Source organism: Phallusia mammillata, chromosome 2, assembly GCF_965637545.1.
Source record: "Phallusia mammillata chromosome 2, kaPhaMamm4.hap1.1, whole genome shotgun sequence".
NCBI classification, from domain to species: domain Eukaryota; kingdom Metazoa; phylum Chordata; class Ascidiacea; order Phlebobranchia; family Ascidiidae; genus Phallusia; species Phallusia mammillata.
Genome location: NC_137253.1, coordinates 13868410 through 13888988, shown reverse-complemented (window position 1 = coordinate 13888988; position 20579 = coordinate 13868410). Strand labels below are relative to the sequence as shown.

The following is a 20579-nucleotide window of genomic DNA, read 5'->3' as shown; positions in this document are numbered from 1 at the left end:
ACAAATAGGAAGTTTCAAAGAAATGAAAGTAGCATGCAGTTCAACAACCATTTTGGGATGGGGGTTGAAAATTTTTATTGCACAAAAATAGTAATCAAAATACCTTTAATCAGATCAACAGTGAACAACAATAAAATTGTCTAAAAAATGGGGTAATACAACTGTTGGAAAAGTGTTAAACTTGGTTACTGTGGACTATCTTGTACTGACACAAAATGTTTTGAAATGATTTTTGTAAGTAGTATGTGTGCATAAATATTTAATGAATAGGATTGATCATGGTGAATTCTTTGATGACAATGTTTGCTTGCAATCTCTTTAAATGAATGATTTTCAAGTGATATCACACTAATTCAGTATAAGATTTATGCAGATCTAGCTTATTGGTATGTTTACACAAACTTGTCTTAATTTGGTGCAGTGTATCATCAAATCAAATAGAAAAAATTTTGTGTCTTTAAAAGTTGAAAATATTCTCACATAATATATACTTGTGCACCACCACCAGGCTGACTTGCAAACATCACATTTTCCGTGTTGATACCAGACATTTTGTTGTAGTACCCAGCTTGGACTTGATTTAAAAAGTTAGGTACAGATTTTTCAGGGACCAATGAGACAGCACAGCCACCCCAGCCAGCCCCAGTAAGTCGGGAACCCAAAGCCCCAGCATCTCTAAAGTTTGGAAACAAAACAGGTTTTAACTTCTATAATGCTTAATCCATATCAATAGTATTTATGTTATAACTTATAATTATGGTTGCAGAGTAGGGAGTTTAATATTTTCATACAAAAACAGTGTTAAACTAAAAGAACAATCTATCAAAACAGAATGATCACCTTAAAAAGGTGGATTAATAGGAATCATAGGTATGTGAGTCGTACATTTATATAAAAGGTGGACTTCAAAATAAATCTAATGAAAATGTATCATATCCTTCAGAGTCTACAATTCCATTTAAAATGTAGTAAATTTGATTATGATGCATGTGTACCATTATGTTACATTTTGATTCTATCATGACATACAAAATGTATAAAATGTGGGACTAATTTCAACAAAAACAAATTAAATGTACACATATTGAGTTTTAAAAAATCAAAGATAACACAAAAATGCGATTAAGTTCATATACATGCATTTTAAGTACAACTTATCATCCCACCTGCAAAGTTGAGTTAAGGTGTCAAGCTGTGGACAACTGCATTCATAAAGTTCACTGCAGCTCATGTGACTTTCAGTCATCAAATTACCAAGAGTGCTAAGTTTGTTCGAATCACTTTTATTGTTACAAACGTCTTTGAACTGATGAACACGATATGCTTCACCGAATACATGCTTGGATCGCTGATACAGCTTGAAGCTTTGTACTGTATATGAAACAAAATTAAATTGAGTTTAGGATCTAGTAACCCAACACATTCAGAATTGTCATTGTTGATTATACACAGTGGTGGGATTCAGTCGGTTTGCACCGGTTCTATAGAACCGTCTCAGGAAATTTTATGAGATCAGCGAACCGGTTAGCATTACTGGTAACTGTTAATACAATTTTTGTAACAGAACCGGCTGAAAAATATGACTTTTGTGATAGAACCGGCTAACAAAAAAATTGAATTCCACCACTGACATACAATATTTGCTATACTCTGATAGGATATTCATATGTCTCTACTTTTTTGTAATATTTCGCAACAAAATTGTTTCTACAAGCATAAATTAATGGGTCCCCAAACCTGTGTACATATATGCATATTACTAACAAAATTTTGAGATAAATTTGACCCAGATTTGTTTGCATTTTGCAGAAAAAGGTAAAAAAACAACAACTATATAATGACATGTATAAAAAGTTTAACTGTAAAAAAGCAGTAGTGTCACAATTGTGGAGATATGTATAATGAAACATTCTAAACTGTGTTGTGCAATGTGTGTATGTTGACCTGCAGTAACCTATCCTCAGTAGCTGTAGCTGAGCCAACAATGACCATTTAACGATCAAATTAACTTGGATTTCTCCAAATTGCAGTTTATTGTTGTATGAGTTTAATTCATGTAAAAGTAATAAAACATGAAACTGTTACCAGAGCAGTAAATGCATGTGTTTACTATTATTAGAAGCATGCAGCCACTGAATTACTGTATATCACAGTGGAGTGGCAAGACCAGCCAAGTATTAAACCCGCAAAACAAGTTTTGAATTCATTTAGGTACTGACCAAAAACAATTAGGTACTGACCATCTTGAGTGTTTTGACTCAGTAGCGAAGTTTTCAGAACATCATCAGTAATTTCTAGAAGCCTACAAATCTCCTCTCGAGTGTAAGGTTCAGTATGAAAAACTTCCTCAACTAGAGAAAGCATTTCACTGAATGAAGCTTTCAAAGCATTTTGCACATCAATAAACTTTTTTTTGTCAGTTCTATCAATTGATTTGTGCTTTGCCAAAATCTGTAAATAAAAGAATGTTTCGAATAATATTTGAATTAGGCAGGGGCACCTCACAATGCTTTTTTGTTCCGTTAACAAATATAAGATGCTTTTGGTCTTCAAAAAAGCCAAATTTTGGTCTTCAATCCAACTCAATGTTTTTTGTGCTAGCTTTCATCACGGCCAACATTCTCTTTTTTGCTATTTTAATTGATCACACTTTTACAATCTTTTTGCAATGTGAAAATGGAAACTAATTTATGCCACATCTAAACTAGGATTGGAAAACCTATAAAACAATGTGTCTGCATGATTGCAAAAAATTACATACAAGCTTTAAAAAAATATTTTAAATTTCTGCATGAAATTTTCTGTTAAATTGTTAAGTAAGTTTGCAGTAATGGCAACGTTATCTTCAGGGAATACTTACACACAAAAAACATTTAACGCTTTTAACTATGTTGTACACTACAACAAATTTTCATGCAGGCGACAATAAATAGTTAAACAGGCCACAGTCTTCGCACATCTTATCTAAACAAGGCAATGCCAAAAAGTGGAATTTAATATTGCATTTAAATATTATCATACTTGGGTAGCAATTTTGCATTCTGCAACTCGAATGTTGAAATGAGCAGTTGCAGCCTTTTCCATCTTTACACAACTGTTGGTAATCACAAAAACAGCACCATCAGGAAGAATGACATCTTCCGCTCTTAATGGATTGAATGAAATCAATTTCGCCTGCTCACACACAAAGACACATTTTAAACAAAGCGAATCCTACACACCCTTCAGCTTAAATTTGCACAGTACAGTACTAGCTGTTATGTCAAAATACAGTAAGACTGAAAGAAAAATCTTCAAAAATGGTGTCGTAAACGTACAGTTCCTTTTTCAGCTAGAAATGAAATTGACTGATCCATCCCTCCTCCTTGTGTACCGATATATCTTTCACATTTGGCACAGATGTCTGCCATTTCATGCTGAAAAAAAAATGATTGACCATTATACATGTATATACAAGTATGTATTTATGTAGACTATGTGAAACACTCACCCTTGAAATTTGACAGTTGTTGGAGAATGCTGTTGCCAATCCTGCAGCACAAACTAATGCACTTGAGCTTGACATTCCAGCAGCTTTTGGGACTGTTCCATGAACCATCACTTGCATTCCTAGACAAAACAATGTTGAGATTTCGATGTAAAAAATGAATCTTAGGAACACTTCACACAACAGCAGTTGTGTTTTTGAATAGGTTTGGTTCTTTATTGTTGAAAACTACTAACCAGCGGCAATATCAAGAGAAGCAAATTCATAAACTCCTTTAAATCCACAAAGTATGTAATGGAACCATTCTGATTTGGAGCTGTCAATGTCAAATGTTTTTGTGCTGCTGTTGTAGTCTCTGAAAATCATAGTTTAACATTTGTTTAAATAATAGATTGAATGCAGTTTTTGCAGGTTAGAATCCTCAAAACTTTGTGTTTTTACCAGCAATGCAAATAGACTTACTGGAAGCTTCCCTCCAAGTTTGAAAAATTTAATGACCCATCGTTTGTGGTTGCCACAGCCATACTGATGTCTTGACTGACAGCCATTGGTAAAACGGAATATCCACAATAATCAATGTGCTCACCAATCAAGTTAACCTTAATTTGATTTTATTAATATCAATGCAGGAACATATGTTAGATAAAAAATATGACAAAACATACCACAGTTTAAAGATTATTTTCTAAAGTCTTAACTATATTCTTAAAATTGTGTAACATGTTAAAAAAGGCATAACCCATACCCGTCCAGGAGCGCAACAGATGAATTTTGGGACCTTTCCATATTTTGCTTCAAAACTATTGGCAAGCTCTTTATACCTGCAAACAGTTGCTCGTTCACCAATTTTTAAACCAATAAACTTTGAAAGTTGCAACTAAAACAAATGCCAAAAAATCAATCAACAAACCTTTTATACTTCTCAGCGTTATCCTCTTTGAGTGAAGACAAATTGGAAGCAACAACAGCCATTCTATAGCATCAAGATCAGTTTCCAACACTGTATAAACTTCAAAGCTCTGGAAATGCACGCAACACCGCAGTTGCAAAGTGCAAGCTCGTGACCAACATCTGCAAATCGACAATCGTATATGTATGCGCAAATACGATGTACCCAAACGAAGAACAGTTTTTTTTAAATATTAGGTTATTAGCCATAATCCAAATTACTCTGACAAACAAAACCTTAAAAATCTCTTTTGCAAACATTATAACAGTGACGACGTGGCTAAAAATTCGTAAAGTTTGTATTTTTATCGACCTGCTCAAGCGTGAAGATCTCGCGGGAAAATTTGGAAAATCCCCCAAGCTCAACGATTGTTTTGTGAATTGTAGTTTTACGTCTATTATTATCAACAACATCGAGAAACATGGCAGCTTCAGATCAACGTGTTAAATCAACTATCATCTCCGCATTTAAAATGCATGGTTTTACGTTAAGAAGGTGAGTGAAATGTTGCTTTAGTTGGGATATTTTCCTATAATGACATGCATATTTTGTGTTGACATTATAGCATAACAAGTTTGTTTTGTACAGTGATGCCAGCGGTTATCTTACTGAAATTTTGGGACCAGTAAATGAAGTGGAGAGGGAAGATTGGATTGATCGAATTTTAGAAGCCATACAAAAACAAACATGTAAGATTCTGTCAAATCAATCAGAGATAGGAAAAGGAAACTGTCGGGCCCGTCAAATGAGCAATTCAAATTGTGCCCTATAGTTTATTATTTATTTATTTATTTAACTGCTGTTAAAGTAAACTGGTGCTTTTGACAAGCATTTGCATTCTAATATAGTTGCAACAACTTGTTCTTTTTTCTCAAGCATTAGCTTCAAAAGTAGTCAAGATAAAATGATCCTAGAAACTAAATTAAATAATAAACATGCGATACAAGTTTAGAAATGCAGTTGCACAGAGAAACACCATCTTTGGTAGCTGCAATATAATATACCTAACCATGAAAATATAATTGCAGCCAATTACTGATGCGTATTTGTATTTTATTGCTTGATTTCACTGCTTAAGGGACCTGCTTTAGATCATTACCTGAACAACAATGTTTTTTCTGGTTTTCAGTAACTAGCAATATTATTGATGCGGATATTGTAGAAGAAGCAGTTAAGGAATGTGATACTGGTGATGATGAAAGGTAACAATCATTTATGAAAATTGTAACCCACTATTAAAATAATGCATTAATTTTTACGATGTTTTAAAGTGACCAAGTCCTGTCTGTGATTGATGCCTTCAGTGTCCCTCGATTTATTTACAACTCCGAAAGAAAGAAATTCATTAAGTATGCTGTTATTTGTCATTTTAAAGTTCATGCAGATAAATCGTATTACCTTAGGCCTGTGTAATTCCGAATTAACTCAATCTCTTATGCATCCTACTAAAAATAGGTTTCAATGGGACTATTATTTGGAACAGTGACATCAATATGCCTTTTTTACTATGGTTTATATAAAAGTATATGGTAATCACTGGACACCATGAATACTTCTGGGCAGATCACAGTAATAGTCTACCATGTTAATAATCACATGTTAACTTGCCAGGGCTGAAGAATTGGGGCTTCCTCCTCCAACGTTACTTAGTTCAGCAAATGATAAAGCAGAGTTGTTTCGGGAAAGATACAAAGTTCTGTACCAACGCACATCGAGGCACAAACTCTTTACCCCTCCAATACCTGGTTAGTATACATTTGCAAGTTACATAAGCTGGAAGCAAAAACTCCCTTTGACCTTTATTTGTAACCTACTGAGCCCAAATTGTCTGCATTTTTCAAATCCACAGGCAACATAAAGGTTGTGTTTTGTTTACTGTTTTAAAACAGTGTTTGTTCTTCTTTTTGTTTTATTATAACAGGTCTTGATGAAGTAAATGCCAAAAAATTTCAACTGCGAAATGTAGAGTATCTCCTCGGGTGTACTGCCAAGCTCAAAGAGATTATTGTCTTGGGAATGATAACACAACTTAAAGAGGTTTAGTGGCATTAAATGTCTTAGTCTGTAATGCTCAAATTGTAAACAAACTTTTTTTTACAGAGAAAGTATTTTCTTGAAGATTTGACTGGAGCAGTTGAACTTGATTTGACCGAGGCAGTAAGAATTCGTTAAACAGATTAAATTAGTGTAATGCCAGAAGCATTTTATTGTGTGTACTTTTTAGAAATTTCACACCGGATTGTTCACAGAAAATAGCTTTGTACTTGCCGAGGGTTGGTATGAAGATGAAGTTTTTCATGTAACTGCATTTGGGTTTCCTCCACTTGAAGCTGCAAAAACTACCCGGTACAAAACACTACATTACTTAGATTGACATTGGTAAAGAAAATTGTGATGGTTCAAACAACATATAGTCGTTGGAACAAACTTACATAATGGAAATGTTCTTCTTGGTTTTGTTATTTTGGGTTAATTTTAACAGGGCATACTATGGAAACACAAACTTCTTTGGAGGCCCTTCTGCCTTATGTGCTAAAGCTTCAACCAAGTTACAGGAGTTGGAGCAGAAAAATGAAGATGCAGCGTTTATGTTTCTCTCAGATGTTTGGTTGGACCAGGTTTCTACACTTTCCATCATACACCCAAACCCCAAAGTATTCCTCATTATAACATGTATGTTTTTGTGTAGGAAAAGGTGCTACATAAGCTAGAGACATTGTTTATTGGCTACCAGGAAAATCCACCTACTTGCATTGTACTGTGTGGCACATTTTGCTCTAAACCATATGGACTGTCCCATTCAAGCGACGTTAAAGCAGGACTTAATAACCTTGCAAGAATGATTCTTAGATTTCCTCATATTCATAGACAGTAAGATAATTGCTGCAACATTATCCTGTCTACTTTTGTTTAATTCATTTTTGTGTGTATACATTTCAAAACTATGTTGTCTGGGCTTCAGGACCAAATTTGTATTTGTTCCATCCTCAAGTGATGTTGGATTTGGTAAAATCTTACCCAGGCCAGCTCTACCTTCAATTGTCACTGAAGATTTTGTTAGAAAAGTTCCCAATGCCATTTTTACATCCAACCCCTGCAGGTAATCTTAAGTTATACTGTCCAATTTCAAATTAACAAACATATTTTTCTCCTCCAATAAAGAATCCAATATTGCACACAAGAGATAGTGATATTCAGGGAAGATATTGTCAAGAAAATGTGCCGAAACTCCTTAAAATGTCCAACCTCCGACATTCCCACCCAGGTAAAATGCATTTAACATGAAATTGCAAAGAACTGATGTCATTACCGTGATGGCTATAAGTTGCATTTGGCATTTCTTTTGTGTACAAAGTCTCCTCAATATTTTTAGTTTGTAAAAAGCATCCTTGCTCAAGGCAACTTGTCACCACTTCCACTGGCTGTTAGTCCTGTTTACTGGTCTCATGACCATGCTCTAAGACTTTATCCTGTTCCTGACCTTGTTGTGTTTGCTGATCAACTGGCTGAGCCATATCAAGCAAACCAGGTTGACTGCCTGTGCATTAATCCGGTAAGAACACAGTGACAAACTCATTTTCAAAGGCAACCTAAATTTTGCTAATTTTCATGATCTTATCACAGCCATACTTATTTATTCCAAAAGTTGACACCTAAGAATGGCAATAAAATAAACAAATATATTAAACACATTTTATAGGGATCATTTGCTTGTGGAGATTTCTCTTTTGGAGTTTACTACCCATCCAACAAGACAGTGGATGACTGCAAAGTGGAGGAATGACAGTCATCAAATAAATACACCATAAATACATTACACCTGGTTGTAAAGCAAGATGACGAAGCAAGATTGAGAGACTTGTGCAAAATGCCTTTACTGCTCACATTGATAATGTAAGCACTGGCGCAGTATTTTCATGCATTGTGGCAATGTATTACTAGCATTAGACAATAAATAAAAAGCAACTGCACCAGCGTTATCAATTAGTGCAAAGCCAGAATAGGTGCATGTCTTGAACAGCACCACTTTCAGCATGCTATCGATTGAATATTGGGTATAAATTTCTTAATGTATATCAAACTCTTTACATGTGTTACCTGATACAGATCACTTAGCTCGGAATGTAAGAGTTACCGATACCTGATTTATTTAAAACTATTTTTTAATTATCATCCACACTTGGCTTGTTTCTAAAAATAAGCATCAACATCAGACACCACATTACAAAAATAAATAACAAACAACCAAAATAAAACAGCAAGTTTGACACACCTTACAGTTGCAACTTTAGTTTTACATTGATATGTTACTGCGACAGGCCAAAATGGATTGTAAGTCAGGAAATAAGAGTTTGACAGTAGTGTCAAGTAGATGATAAACTAAGTGTCTGTTGATGGTTTGGTTCTGAAAGGATTCCAGCAGTTCTTTCACACCTTTGCTATACCGGGATTGACCTATCAGCAAAGGAATAACATCAGGTAAAGTAGCTTCCAAACTTTTTGCAGCCTCTTCAAAGACATGCTCGTATGTTTCCTCATCTTTTGTGTCATTGCTCTTCCATTCCCCTTTAGGCCACAGTGTTTCTTGCAAAGTCTATATGCGAAACAAGTTTGTTAGTCCGTTAAATGAGCAACTTTTAATCATCACCAAACTGAAGAATCAGGGTTTAATTCTGCTTCTAAAACTCCGTTTTTCAACTTACCTTGAAAGAACAATGACAAATTATGTTTTGTTAAATAGTCAGCTAAGAAGAACACATTTATACTGTGATGCAGCCTTGAAGCGTCCATGCAGACCAGCGATCATGGCATACTCATCCATAATACAAAGTACCAAGTCTATTAAAGACGTCATGCTAAATCAGCCGGGCACACGGCAAGGTACAGACTAGAAAAATCTAGCCTGTGGTAGGATTTGACCCACAACAGGAGTCTTCCGGGAATTACCTTAGCTGATCAATGGTGGAACTAGTGATCCCCTACCACGAAGCTGGCGACTCTCTGTGGGTTCACCACCAAGTCTGTGTAGCTCAGTTGGTAGAATGCCAGCCTCAAGAAGACTTCAGTCACGGGTTCGAATCCCACCGCATGATAATTTTTTCTAGTTTGTGCCTTGCTATATGGGAATGCTTGGATCATGGCATACCATGATTTGTGTTAAATAGTATTAAACATTTCATGATCAGGATTTTGCACATTGCAATTCAAAATTCTACTCACAGTTAAATATAGCATCCACTTGTCCTTTACAGTCAGACTGTGAAGTTCTCTATTAATGAACTCAGTCACAAATCGGGCAGTGGAAAGGAATGAAAGCGAATTGACACCAAGTCCGATTTTCCATATAGCACGCGTCAGGCGAAAAATCTGACCTAAGAAACAAAGTTTGCAATTCTTTGTTGTTCAAAACCGTTTTTTTAGTTACTCAGGCTTGTTAAATAAGCTTTCTTAATCCAGCAACAACAGATTTATTTTGAAAAAAATAGACTGAAGAATAGATTGCATTTTTTCTCAAAAGTATTGAAAGGTTATTCTTGGTCTGATACATTGTTTGTATTAAAGAGTGTAACACAGTGGCACCTGAAATTAGGTCAATCGCACCTGAAATTAGGTATTCACCCAGATACCGTGCGTCTCCATCACGTTCGGTATCCATTACGTCACATCCATCACCCTGCGTGCGTCGGTTAGACGTGGAAAACTGAAACCTGTTCCTATTGGTCAACAGATTTTCAGGTGTCCGCCAACTGCGCCCAAACGTGACTTGGTTTGCATTTCTTGGCCCTGAGAAGGCGCTAAAGTCCCGGGAAAACTCCTGGAATATGGCGGGCGTATTTGGCCGCCCCAAAACCATGTTTTTGAACTTGGTCACTGCTCCGAACTTCTGTTGTGAATGTGAAAGCACACATTGTGTTGTAGATCGAGGCAGTTCACTTTGTCCATCTGGAGCTTCCTCTAGCTTGTTTGGAAACTGTGGAAGAGACTGTGATGGTTTGATCGGCACCTTTTGTGGAGTAGGAACATAGAAATCATCGTCATCATCCGAAGCGAAATGGTCGGTGATTTTTAGGCTCGCTGAACCAAGGAATTCTTGAACTGCGTTCTTGATCATTTTGTCGAACCTAATTAAAAAATATTTATGACGGGTCTTTATGGAAGTTTTTTGTAATGTATGTAGAGCTTCCATTTATGTTCAGAGTCTACCAATACTATTGAAGGTGTTATGCCGAATCAGCCAGTCGCATGACAAGGCATATTCCAGAAAAATCCAGCCTGTGGTGGGATTTGAACCAACGACACAGGCCTCTCTGGGACTCATGCTCTTCCAACTGCGCTACACAGACACAGTTGTGAGTCTGTCCAAAAGCGATCACATGCACCGTTGCCTGCCTGGTATGCTGCACATGTCAGCCTCATAGTATATGATCGCCAGTTGGACCACCGATCAGTTAAGACAAACTTACACTCAAAAACTGAAGCGTTTGTGAAGACCAGCGATTATGGCACCCTCATATGTAAATCATAGTATGCCACGCCTATTAAAAGCGTTATACCGCATCAGCCGGTCACTAAGCATCCCAATATGCCGAGACATAAAGTGGAAAAATCCACTCTGGGGTGGGATTTGAACCCACGTTTGAAGCCTTTCCGACTCTTTTTTCCAAGAGCCTTTTTGGATAACCGCTTCAGGACTGAACCTAGTTATATGTGTATGTTTATCTAATGGGACGTTATAAAAAATTAAAGTCGATCGTAAGCGTATTTGGAGTATGTTGTACCATTGAATTATTACAGAGCCTGTACCTTGGTATTATGTCCGAGGGTCGACGAACATACGCAAGACGAGGGTCAGAGTTATAAGCAAGAAACTCTTTCATCTCTGCACACTGACTGACCAAACTATATGAACACAGCTGCACACACAAAAAATAAAAAGTTGTGAGATTCTTATTAGAAGTGATGGCAAGTAGTTATCATGTTAACAAGACCGGTTGCATGCAGACTTTGATTAAAATCATCCTTCAGAAGTGCAAATATATTACTATGTCAGAATTTAACACAGCCATAAGATAAGCTGGAATGCAATTTAAAACAAAATCTAAGCAGCAACTTACTTCTCGAAGATAAGCTTGTAAAAACAGTCGTCGTTTCTCAATATATTCTTTGTCCATGTTCCCAATGGGCATGGGAAACATCCTTGATGGCCCACGCACACTTTGGATCAACTTTCGAATCATGTTGTTCTCATTTATCCTGTCTTGAAGGGTCAAAAACTCCCTGAATCGACGACAAACCTTAACAAAAACAAACAGCAAAAACTCAAATTTTAAACACAATAAAATTGGTTAATTTGTCTAAAATTGGTAACTAGGTTAGTTTCATGACTTTTGAACAAAAATGATTTTAACCGAAATAAAAATTTTCTCATTGAGCGAAAATAGTTTACCACAAATAACAAAATTTAAGGTGGACTACCTAGTGTCGGTGTGTTGTGTTTCACTAAGAGAAATAAACTCAACTCAACCCCTTGCATTTAATGGATATTAAAACAAGTGCAAGGAAAGATGTCTCCACCATTTTACATTACTACAAATAGAATTTGAATGTAAACATGTTTGTTTATTGTTTGTTAAGTGAACTATTTTTTATTTTATTATTTTGACTTCGGGATTTGATAACTTTTATTTAGTTTGACCCTTTAGGTTCCATAGGGTGTGAGCAATACCACCCAAGTTCTTTTTCAGGGAAACACAAGTGGCTAAGACAGAATTAGAACCCACAACCTCATAAACACAAGGTGGTTGCGCAAATTACTTGGCCATCTTGGTAACTACCACAAATGTCAAGTCACTTTTAATAGCAATCAAATCACCTGAAAATCTTTTAGTTTCATAGAACTTGAATCTGCTGGAGGGTTTTCCACAGTTTTTGTAAACGGCGATTTAAATCTTTTTTTAGGTTGAACCTGTGGTTCTGGGGCAGTGTAGGTTATTTTATACAGTGTATATTTGCTGCCACCATCAAAAGCTTCATCAGTTGTAAGTGTTTCTGGTATTCGTAGGTGTTGAAATATCCTTTGTTCTTGTACACTGCAATTGCAATAGGTGTGTTAAATGTATTGAGGAATATGAAGTCCAAAGGAAAAAACAAACTGTGATTTTTTGTAGCAAAAAAACAACGATTCTTTTTTGCATAATATACACTGTTTAACAACAAAATGCCTTCAATTTTTTCTTATTTTTATTATGTTAAGTTTCACTAGCACATAACATTAAACTGTTAGTTGAGACCAATCATTAAAGTATTGGTTACCAACCTGTTTCTGCTTCCTGCAGACTTTTCCATCATTTTAGGACTGGCAAACCCGCCTCTAGTAATTGTGTTTTGCTCCCTTAAATGTCTGGAGTTGACACTCAAATTTGAGTTTTGCGATGATGAAAGAGAAACATCAATTGAGTCAGCAAAATGTGACAACTCAGCATCATTAATAAGTGACTGGGAGTTTACTGAGCTAGTTGCACTGCCAACAGTTAAGTCAACCCCATTGTTTATATTGAGATCAGCTTCTTGGTCTGTATCTGATGTAATGGTAAATAAGTCTTCACTGCCTTCTGAGACCTGACTGTCTGGAAGTAAAGACAGGCCAAGATCAATTAACTCATTGTCAGCAGATGTGGAGTAACGTGCTGTTAAACTTTTTTCAGTGATCTCTTCCTCTGGTTTATAAACGGCAGTTCTAAAATCCATCATAATTGGATCTTGAGGTGCAGAGTTCGCTATAGTTGAAGTGTTTTCATCTTCAGCTTCAATTTCAGTCTGGTTTGAGCTGTTCGAAGATGAACATGAACTGCTTTCATCATTTTTATTGTCCTCCTCAGCCTGTGTCTTCTCATCCTCAAGAATTTTTACAACAGCCTCACAAATCCATGTGGGTCTGCTTAACATGTCAATGAATGGAAAGAGGACATTTCTTGAGATAAGCTCTCGCACCAAGTACAGAGAAGTTCCAGAAAGTGAGTAGTCTTTGGGCAATAATGCTTTGAGCAATACTGCTACCATTGAACGAAGGTGGTCTGCTTCTGTGTCTGGGAGGTTAGACATCGCAAGATGGCCGTTTAGTTTTTCGTATGTCACAACCATGAGTTGTTGGTGCCTGGATTAATAATGGGAATGTGAATATCAAGTCAACCAGGAGTGGCAAGGCTGTTATTTATATGCTGCTCACATAGGCGCCGACTATAAATTTTTCCCGGGTATGCCATATTATGTGACGTCACAAAATGACGTCATGAAATACCAAATTCATTCCCTGTCGCTAACATGGTGAGACTACGTTAAAGCTTGCAGTTTATATGTTTACGCAACGTAATTCCACCGGTAGGCCCTTCTGCTTCTGTTGCAATTCAACGCATGTTTGTGCGTGGCAACACCGCGTTACACATTGCAAAAAAATGGACCCACTTGCCGAAATAACGGGGAGGCGGACAATACAGATAAAAAGATTTAGTTGGGACGTCACCTTACGTCGCAAATTACTAAACTGCCAGAAACTTTCGACGAGCTAACACGTTAATTTTAAGTACCAACCTATACGTTTGTGACGTAACAGTAAGCGTTATTGTTTTTTCGGTTATAACTAGACAGTCGCTGTCCTTGCGGTAGAGCCAGTTAGAACAAAGATTGGACTGCATTCTCACAATTTAGTTCATAAACGCTAAACTTTTTTATCACGTGGTTGTTGACGTATAACTCGGGGCAGCGGCGTTTCCCCTACTCCCGTAAGCGAGCGCCAATACCTTTGTTGTGCTTTTTACCATCCTTTAATATTTAAATTCCAATGCTTCCCGAAGACGTTACAATTGTAATCACAGCAAACAATTCTTGGGTTGTGAAACAATAACCGCGATTGAAATCAATTGTGTATGTTACGTATTGAATCGTATCACAATAATTTCCATGAACGCATGACTAACGTTGGTCCAATTCTCGAGTATGCGGCATACCCGAGGTTTTCGTCCGGGTATGCCTGGCATACCCGGCATACCCGTGTTCGGCGCCTAAGGCTGCTCATACAACCCGTCAAGCATTTAGGTTGCTTTGCTTCCGTGAGATACATTCACATGTATGTTGTGACTAACCAAATCGTAATGTAAAAGAATAAGACTTTGCTCTAGTATAAGCATTGTATTTACTCCAACAATCTTAAAATCAGCAGGTGGCCCATATAGGGCCTTTTTACCTTGCAGTCAAGTGTTTACACTTTTACAATACAATAGAGTAAAAAGTAATTTTCCAACCTGTCACTGTCTTTTCCACTTTGTGCTTCTGCAATCAACATGGCTCTTCGATAACAGCGGTAATGTCTGGATAAGTGGCAAAGAAGAATTCTGGCCAATCTTTGTGATTCTACTTTAGACACTCGCACTCGAACATCCATAAAAATGTGCTCAAATATTTCGAATGCTTGCTGTACAAAATGTACATCATCACTGACTGTATTGTACCTGCACAAAACCGAAATGTTTTTTTTAGTAGAATGTCACTTGTTTGATGACAAAAAATGGTAAGGGTTTAAAAAATACTAGTCATTTAGTGGCTAAGTATTGGACAAAACTGGAGACTGGTGAGTGCTACCTTTAAATGGCAGAAAAAAAATGTTGCCCAATGACAAGTTTACACTAACAGAATATGCAACATTTTGGTGCAGCTAAGATGAATACATTCATTATGGGATCAGCCTTGAAGCATCCATTGGTGACAGCATACTCATACATAAATCATACTGCGCCAGGTCCATTGAAGACGTTATACCGAAGCAATCAAATAGATTTTTCTACCCTGTGCCTTGCCATATGGTAATACTATGAGACTGGATTAACCTGGTATCACACCTTCAATGGGCGTGTCACTAGGAGTAATTTTGGTGTACTTGAGTACATTAAATTGCGGAGAAGTTACATAACTGTGTACTGATCATTTTATCAAATGTTGAGATGTTACAATATGCAAGCACTATGACAGTTTAGATTTTGATTAGCACTGAACAAGTATATATTTGTAAATACACACCAGTCCAGTATAAAGTCCCTTATTATGTGTCCAATAATCTCACGAAGTTTCCTTGTGATTTCATCATCAAAGGCATTTTCGGCACCAGTTTCAACTTTGCTGCTTTCCAGTTCTTTGCTATCAGCTTTGTTACTCTTAGTGGCTGAAAATATAAAAAGCTTATTATAAAAGTCATTGGAAAACCCAAACAAACTGGGTGTCTAAAAACAGATATTTGGAGCCATAATAAACTGACAAAGTAACATCACTAATGGCACTTTGTGAATAGTATTTTACATGAATAAAAATTAGGGATGAGCCGAGAGAGTCAGAACCTGAGCACTCTGTACCCATCCCACTGCCTTTTATGCTTGGTGCTCGGCCGAGCAGATGGTAGAAAAATGTGCACTTCTGGGACCTGTACAGCTTAACACCTAATTGGTGATGTAAGGGACCTTAAAAAGTTACAAAACTAGGGTGGAATTAAGAATGTTTGAGACGCACACCAAGCGTACTTGGCCGAGCACCAAGCATTAACATGAGATGCTCGGTGTTCAACCAAACAGAACAAAACAGAGCAATTTTGACCCATCCCTAATAATTTAAATTTTTTTTGTTTAAATGCTCACCTGCCTTGATTTTTGCTAACTAGGTATGTACTACATCGTTACTAATTAGGCTTATGATTTTCTTTGGTTATCGTTTGCAAAAATGCTTACCAGTTTTCTCATAAAGTTGCAGTAACAAACTTTCCAACGGCAGCAACGTTACTGTCAGCAAGGCAAAATACAACATAAATACAGTGATAAAGGAAGACAGGCAGAGATTGAGTAGAAATGGCCATGTTGTCATCTGCACTGCAACCAACAGAGAGAGACAGAGAAAAAAAAAAACAGCTGAAGTTTCCATGGCAACAGATATCTGTTTGAAAATGAATGCAAGGTAATTTAATGCTTAACTGATCACAAACCTTCAAACAGTTTATGACTTACTTATTCTATAAGTGTGACCTACAGATTTTAAAATGCTATCCGTTTTATCAGTTTTTTTTAAAGTTTCAGTTAATTCACAGAGTAAAGAAGGTAGAATGTTGTAATGTAAGCATTTAAATTTAAATATTGTAACTGTCCTGACATTGAACAGCGTAATTTACAAATTTTAAATGACATGATTGCAAAAAATACCTATAAATCACAGTTTAACGTGATTATTTGTATGAAACAATCCACATGAAAATTAAATGTCACCTTTCATAAATTAATACTCTTGCTGGTACAGAATGGTTGAAATCTCTACATCAGTTTTCTCAACTTCAGTGCAAACTCCCATTGCCTTGCACAGATGGATAGCTAGCAAATGCTTACACTGCAAGTAACAACAACAATCATAACAGACTGTACATTGAACATTGCATGTCAACTGCTTTTGGAACATCTCATCCATTCATGAAATATGTAACATGCGGTGACAAAGTCCAAATTACAGGAAGTGTTTCACTATACACCGAATCCAATATAGTCCGATGATTCAGTTCACTCCCTTACAGGCTGACTGGTGTTCAGATGATTTGCATGTAAACTTGCACATTTTTTTATATTTTGCCACCCTAAACCCTTAATTGACACAACGCACATATAACAAGGGTAGTTCTGACCAACACACTATGCATAGATTTGGTAAAAACCAGCACTTGTCACATGTTTCTGCATTTTAAATTTATGTTTTGACCCAAACTGGTTCATTTACAAATATAAGTTTATTCCATTTCATTGGTAAATTTAAAGAACTTGTAAAACAGAAAAAGATTTACATTGCAATGCATGTTTCGTACATGTTCTCTCTTACCAAAAGCAGTTCACCACGTTTGATCACACCAAAGGAAAAAGACATGCAGGGGCAAAACTGCAAGGAGTCAGGACAAACGTAAGTTCTTCCAGATGAACCACAAACCTAAAGAATTGCCAATATTTCTGCATTTTGTGACGGAAAACATTTCCTTGAAATATACAAAACTCCCATTAACTCTTTGTGTAGAAAATGTACCTGAAAAACTTCTCTTCCACTTTGTGAATACAATCTTGCCACTGCTCTTTTGTCAACTAAGTCTAACGCAGAGAGAAGTGGTTGTCCAAACACACAGTTTAACCTAAACATTTTTTATGCAAACATAAACACTGTGACACAACATTTGCAATGCGCACATATTTTGAGAAACAAATAACATCCTTTGAAGTAGAACCCAAATTCGTTGCAAATATTTAAGACACATGGTATATATATGAGTAACATTTTTACACTTTCATGCAACCAATACTCACGCTGACAAAATGCTGTCTGATACTGCAAAACAAAAATTACTTCATATTAAATCAAAGAATACACACCATTTTGCCACAAACATAATCTAGTTGATCACACAGTTTTAGTTGACAGTAAATTTCAATGAGGAAAATCACTTCCACACACACGATACAATCTAGTTTCTGAATCCATGTGTGCCAATAACAAAATGTAAACTTACAATGCCCATTCAGAAGGTATTCATGCTTGACTTCCTTGAATAATTCTGATGACACTTGCTCCAGCACAGAACTCATGACAGCATTTTCTTTGCAATATATACCGTAATTTTCCAAGTATAGTGCGCCCCCGTGTATAATACGCACCCTAAAAATGGCATGTCGATGCTGGAAAAAAGCCTGTACCCATGTATAATACGCACCCAAATTTTTACTCTTAAATCCGTAAAAAAAAAATTATTTCAGAAAAAAGACCATCTTTTGAAACAACCGGATGTTATTCTGCCGGTCAGTATCACTGCGCATGCGCTCGCAAACTCGATAGCGAAAAATGTTTAGGAATTGTGTAGGGTACATCGTGACACCCGATTCGTCAACAAGTGCTCGATTAGAAGCGCTTGTGTTATGAAAAAATCCCCGTTTCTTATCGGGCGGTGTTATAATTTTAGAACATGTGTTATAACACAGCCCGATTTTATCGGCAATGGTAGTGAAGCATTAAATTTATTTTTTATTGAAAAATATTATATTTTCTGTGGAAATAATCGCAGGTGAAATGAGTTTTACATGAAATTGGCAGTTACATGTGAACTGTTATGACAAAAGCAAACGCATTTTAAGCAGTGAAATAGCAGCAGTACCAGATTCTCCTCGATTGTAAACTGTAAAATACAAAATGGGCCAAGGTTGTTGTATCTAATAGGCATCCATGTTTTGATAACAAATGGAGTAATGAAAAGTGACAGTTCAGGGTGGGGGAAGCATTTCTAGTGCTTCATGAAGCAAACTAAGGCCTAGCACACTATCAAATGAAGGACTTGGGACATTGGATTTGAAAAGCAATGATACATGGTAAGTGGTTATCAATTGTCATGATATGCTTGTCATTCTCAACTGTTTCTATTATTTTAGCAGATGGTAATTTGTTATTTGTTAGGCATGTTTAAAAATATGGTAGCTCATCTCTAGTGTGATCCTGGTTTTGTAAAACATTGGCTTTCATTTCTACTGGCCTAACTCAAGCATTTTTGTGTAAACTCCTACTTGTCAAATTAAATGTTGCCTACACTTTTTCTTTTATTTTTTGTTGCAGTTCAACATCTGGAAAACTGAATAGAAGCAGAAAATAGCAGCAGAATCATTCCAAAGGTAATTCAAGATTGCCTTGGACAACATGGAAGAAAGTAATTGATTGTGGAAGAATGGTGTGGGTGAAATGAGCTGACTGAAGTGTCAGCTAAATCATTGATGCATACAAAATGCTTCTTGCCTCGCTTGCATGGGAACATTTTATTTTAAGATATTCACCACACACTTCAGTTTTACATGAATCGAAATATGTGTGTTTTTTGCCGCTGTACTACCCGAAGGCAGGTTTATTTAACAATTCTTGTGCCCAATTTAAAGCAAACTTGTTATGTTAGATGTGTTCAATGATTTGCTGGTGTTATTTTAATCTCGTACCCAAATTAAGGCAAACTTGTTGTGTTGGTTAGATGTGTTTAAACATTTGTTGGTATTAACGCTGTCTTACCTACATGACATAATCATGGCGTCGTTAAAAAAGCATCTCTTGGGTAAATATTTATACATTTTCACTTTGATGTAGACTCTTTCAGTAAAAGTGATTCATCAGACAGGAATGAAAAACCTTCATTTTCAACCAGTAATCTCTATGATAGCTTGTTTGATACAACCTCATCTTTCACATGGTAGCTGGTTTAATTTTATTTCAGTAACTCGCAACACATTGCATTTTCAGCTGAATGTTGTTTCACCTTTTTTGTTTCTCAGTCTGTTCACTTGATGACCCCTTTTTAGTGTACTCATTGTAAATGCAGGTTTTTGCTTGATAAATCAATCTTCTAATTATTTATCCTCTTCACATTTATTTCTTCTTTCATATAACTGTGGCACCCAATATGAGTATGTTATTGTGTGGAAATTGGGTTCATTTTTTCATTAATAAAATGTTGCCCTTAACTGTGCATTTGTTATTTCATCATTTTAAGTACTAGTATTAACTGGTTTAAAATCACAAAGGCCTTGATGTAAACAAAAACGGTTTTCACAGGTCAGCTCTAAACTACATCTAGTAAACGCATAAAAAATATCTTTAGAATCTAACCACCACATGATAAATGAGAGGCGTACATCATAAGCGAACGAAGGGCATGACCGCTAGTGCTGTCGATTTCATGTAGGCCTATAGCATGTAAATTTCTTGTAGCGCGTAGAATACAATCTCAAAGTATAGTGATGATGAGCGCCTATTGATTTTAGGGTAATGATAATGATTGATTGATATTTTGCATGCGTTCACTCGACGTAGGTCTAGTTTAAAGTTAACCTGTGAAAAACGTTTTCAATACTTTATGTCGTTTGTGTTCTGGAGCCTGTATATGCTACAAAGGTCGTCAGCGCGAAAAATCATTTTAAAGCGGTCATGCCCTTCGTTCGCTTATGATGTACGCCTCTCATTTATCATGTGGTGGTTAGATTCTAAAGATATTTTTTATGCGTTTACTAGATGTAGTTTAGAGCTGACCTTTGAAAACCGTTTTCATTTATCTTA

The 20579-nt window shown here is 36.3% G+C and overlaps 4 protein-coding genes and 1 long non-coding RNA gene across 7 annotated transcripts; 2 read left to right on the top strand and 3 right to left on the bottom strand.

The window, feature by feature from the left end:
* Positions 1-34: 34 nt before the first annotated feature.
* LOC145213885 (N-acetylgalactosamine kinase-like) lies at positions 35-4671 on the bottom strand. Its single transcript, XM_080082296.1, has 10 exons — positions 4398-4671; positions 4233-4308; positions 3950-4086; positions 3724-3842; positions 3491-3609; positions 3318-3416; positions 3022-3174; positions 2241-2451; positions 1167-1371; positions 35-675 (listed from the first exon to the last, which is right to left on the bottom strand). The coding sequence occupies exons 1-10, from the start codon at positions 4457-4459 to the stop codon at positions 477-479; spliced, it is 1380 nt and encodes a 459-aa protein (XP_079938422.1). The 5' UTR covers positions 4460-4671; the 3' UTR covers positions 35-476.
* A 65-nt stretch (positions 4672-4736) lies between these two features.
* Positions 4737-8407, top strand: LOC145213884 (DNA polymerase epsilon subunit 2-like). Its single transcript, XM_080082294.1, has 14 exons — positions 4737-4931; positions 5025-5125; positions 5566-5638; positions 5708-5785; positions 6048-6181; positions 6358-6473; positions 6537-6593; positions 6661-6782; positions 6919-7054; positions 7126-7307; positions 7399-7536; positions 7599-7701; positions 7810-7989; positions 8137-8407. The coding sequence occupies exons 1-14, from the start codon at positions 4858-4860 to the stop codon at positions 8218-8220; spliced, it is 1578 nt and encodes a 525-aa protein (XP_079938420.1). The 5' UTR covers positions 4737-4857; the 3' UTR covers positions 8221-8407.
* On the bottom strand, positions 8050-16798 carry LOC145213881 (sorting nexin-19-like). 3 transcript variants are annotated; one of them, XR_013856907.1, is made up of 12 exons: positions 16733-16798; positions 16205-16406; positions 15507-15648; positions 14735-14941; positions 12754-13590; positions 12310-12526; positions 11552-11731; positions 11241-11350; positions 10017-10558; positions 9657-9808; positions 8572-9030; positions 8050-8534 (listed from the first exon to the last, which is right to left on the bottom strand). XR_013856907.1 is itself a non-coding variant. In XM_080082288.1 (11 exons), the coding sequence occupies exons 2-11, from the start codon at positions 16392-16394 to the stop codon at positions 8731-8733; spliced, it is 2877 nt and encodes a 958-aa protein (XP_079938414.1). In that variant the 5' UTR covers positions 16395-16406; positions 16733-16798; the 3' UTR covers positions 8050-8730. The 3 variants fall into 3 exon arrangements, 2 of the variants coding, with proteins under 2 accessions (XP_079938414.1, XP_079938415.1); XM_080082288.1 differs by having other exon boundaries at positions 8050-9030; XM_080082289.1 differs by having other exon boundaries at positions 8050-9030; positions 10038-10558.
* LOC145213886 (zinc finger SWIM domain-containing protein 7-like) lies at positions 16764-18236 on the bottom strand. The gene is made up of 5 exons (XM_080082297.1): positions 18007-18236; positions 17804-17825; positions 17529-17631; positions 17317-17435; positions 16764-16850 (listed from the first exon to the last, which is right to left on the bottom strand). The coding sequence occupies exons 1-5, from the start codon at positions 18080-18082 to the stop codon at positions 16835-16837; spliced, it is 336 nt and encodes a 111-aa protein (XP_079938423.1). The 5' UTR covers positions 18083-18236; the 3' UTR covers positions 16764-16834.
* Positions 18237-18245: 9 nt separating this feature from the next.
* On the top strand, positions 18246-19992 carry LOC145213887 (uncharacterized). Its single transcript, XR_013856908.1, has 2 exons — positions 18246-18856; positions 19098-19992. It is a non-coding gene; the product is annotated as an uncharacterized LOC145213887 (long non-coding RNA).
* Positions 19993-20579: the final 587 nt, after the last annotated feature.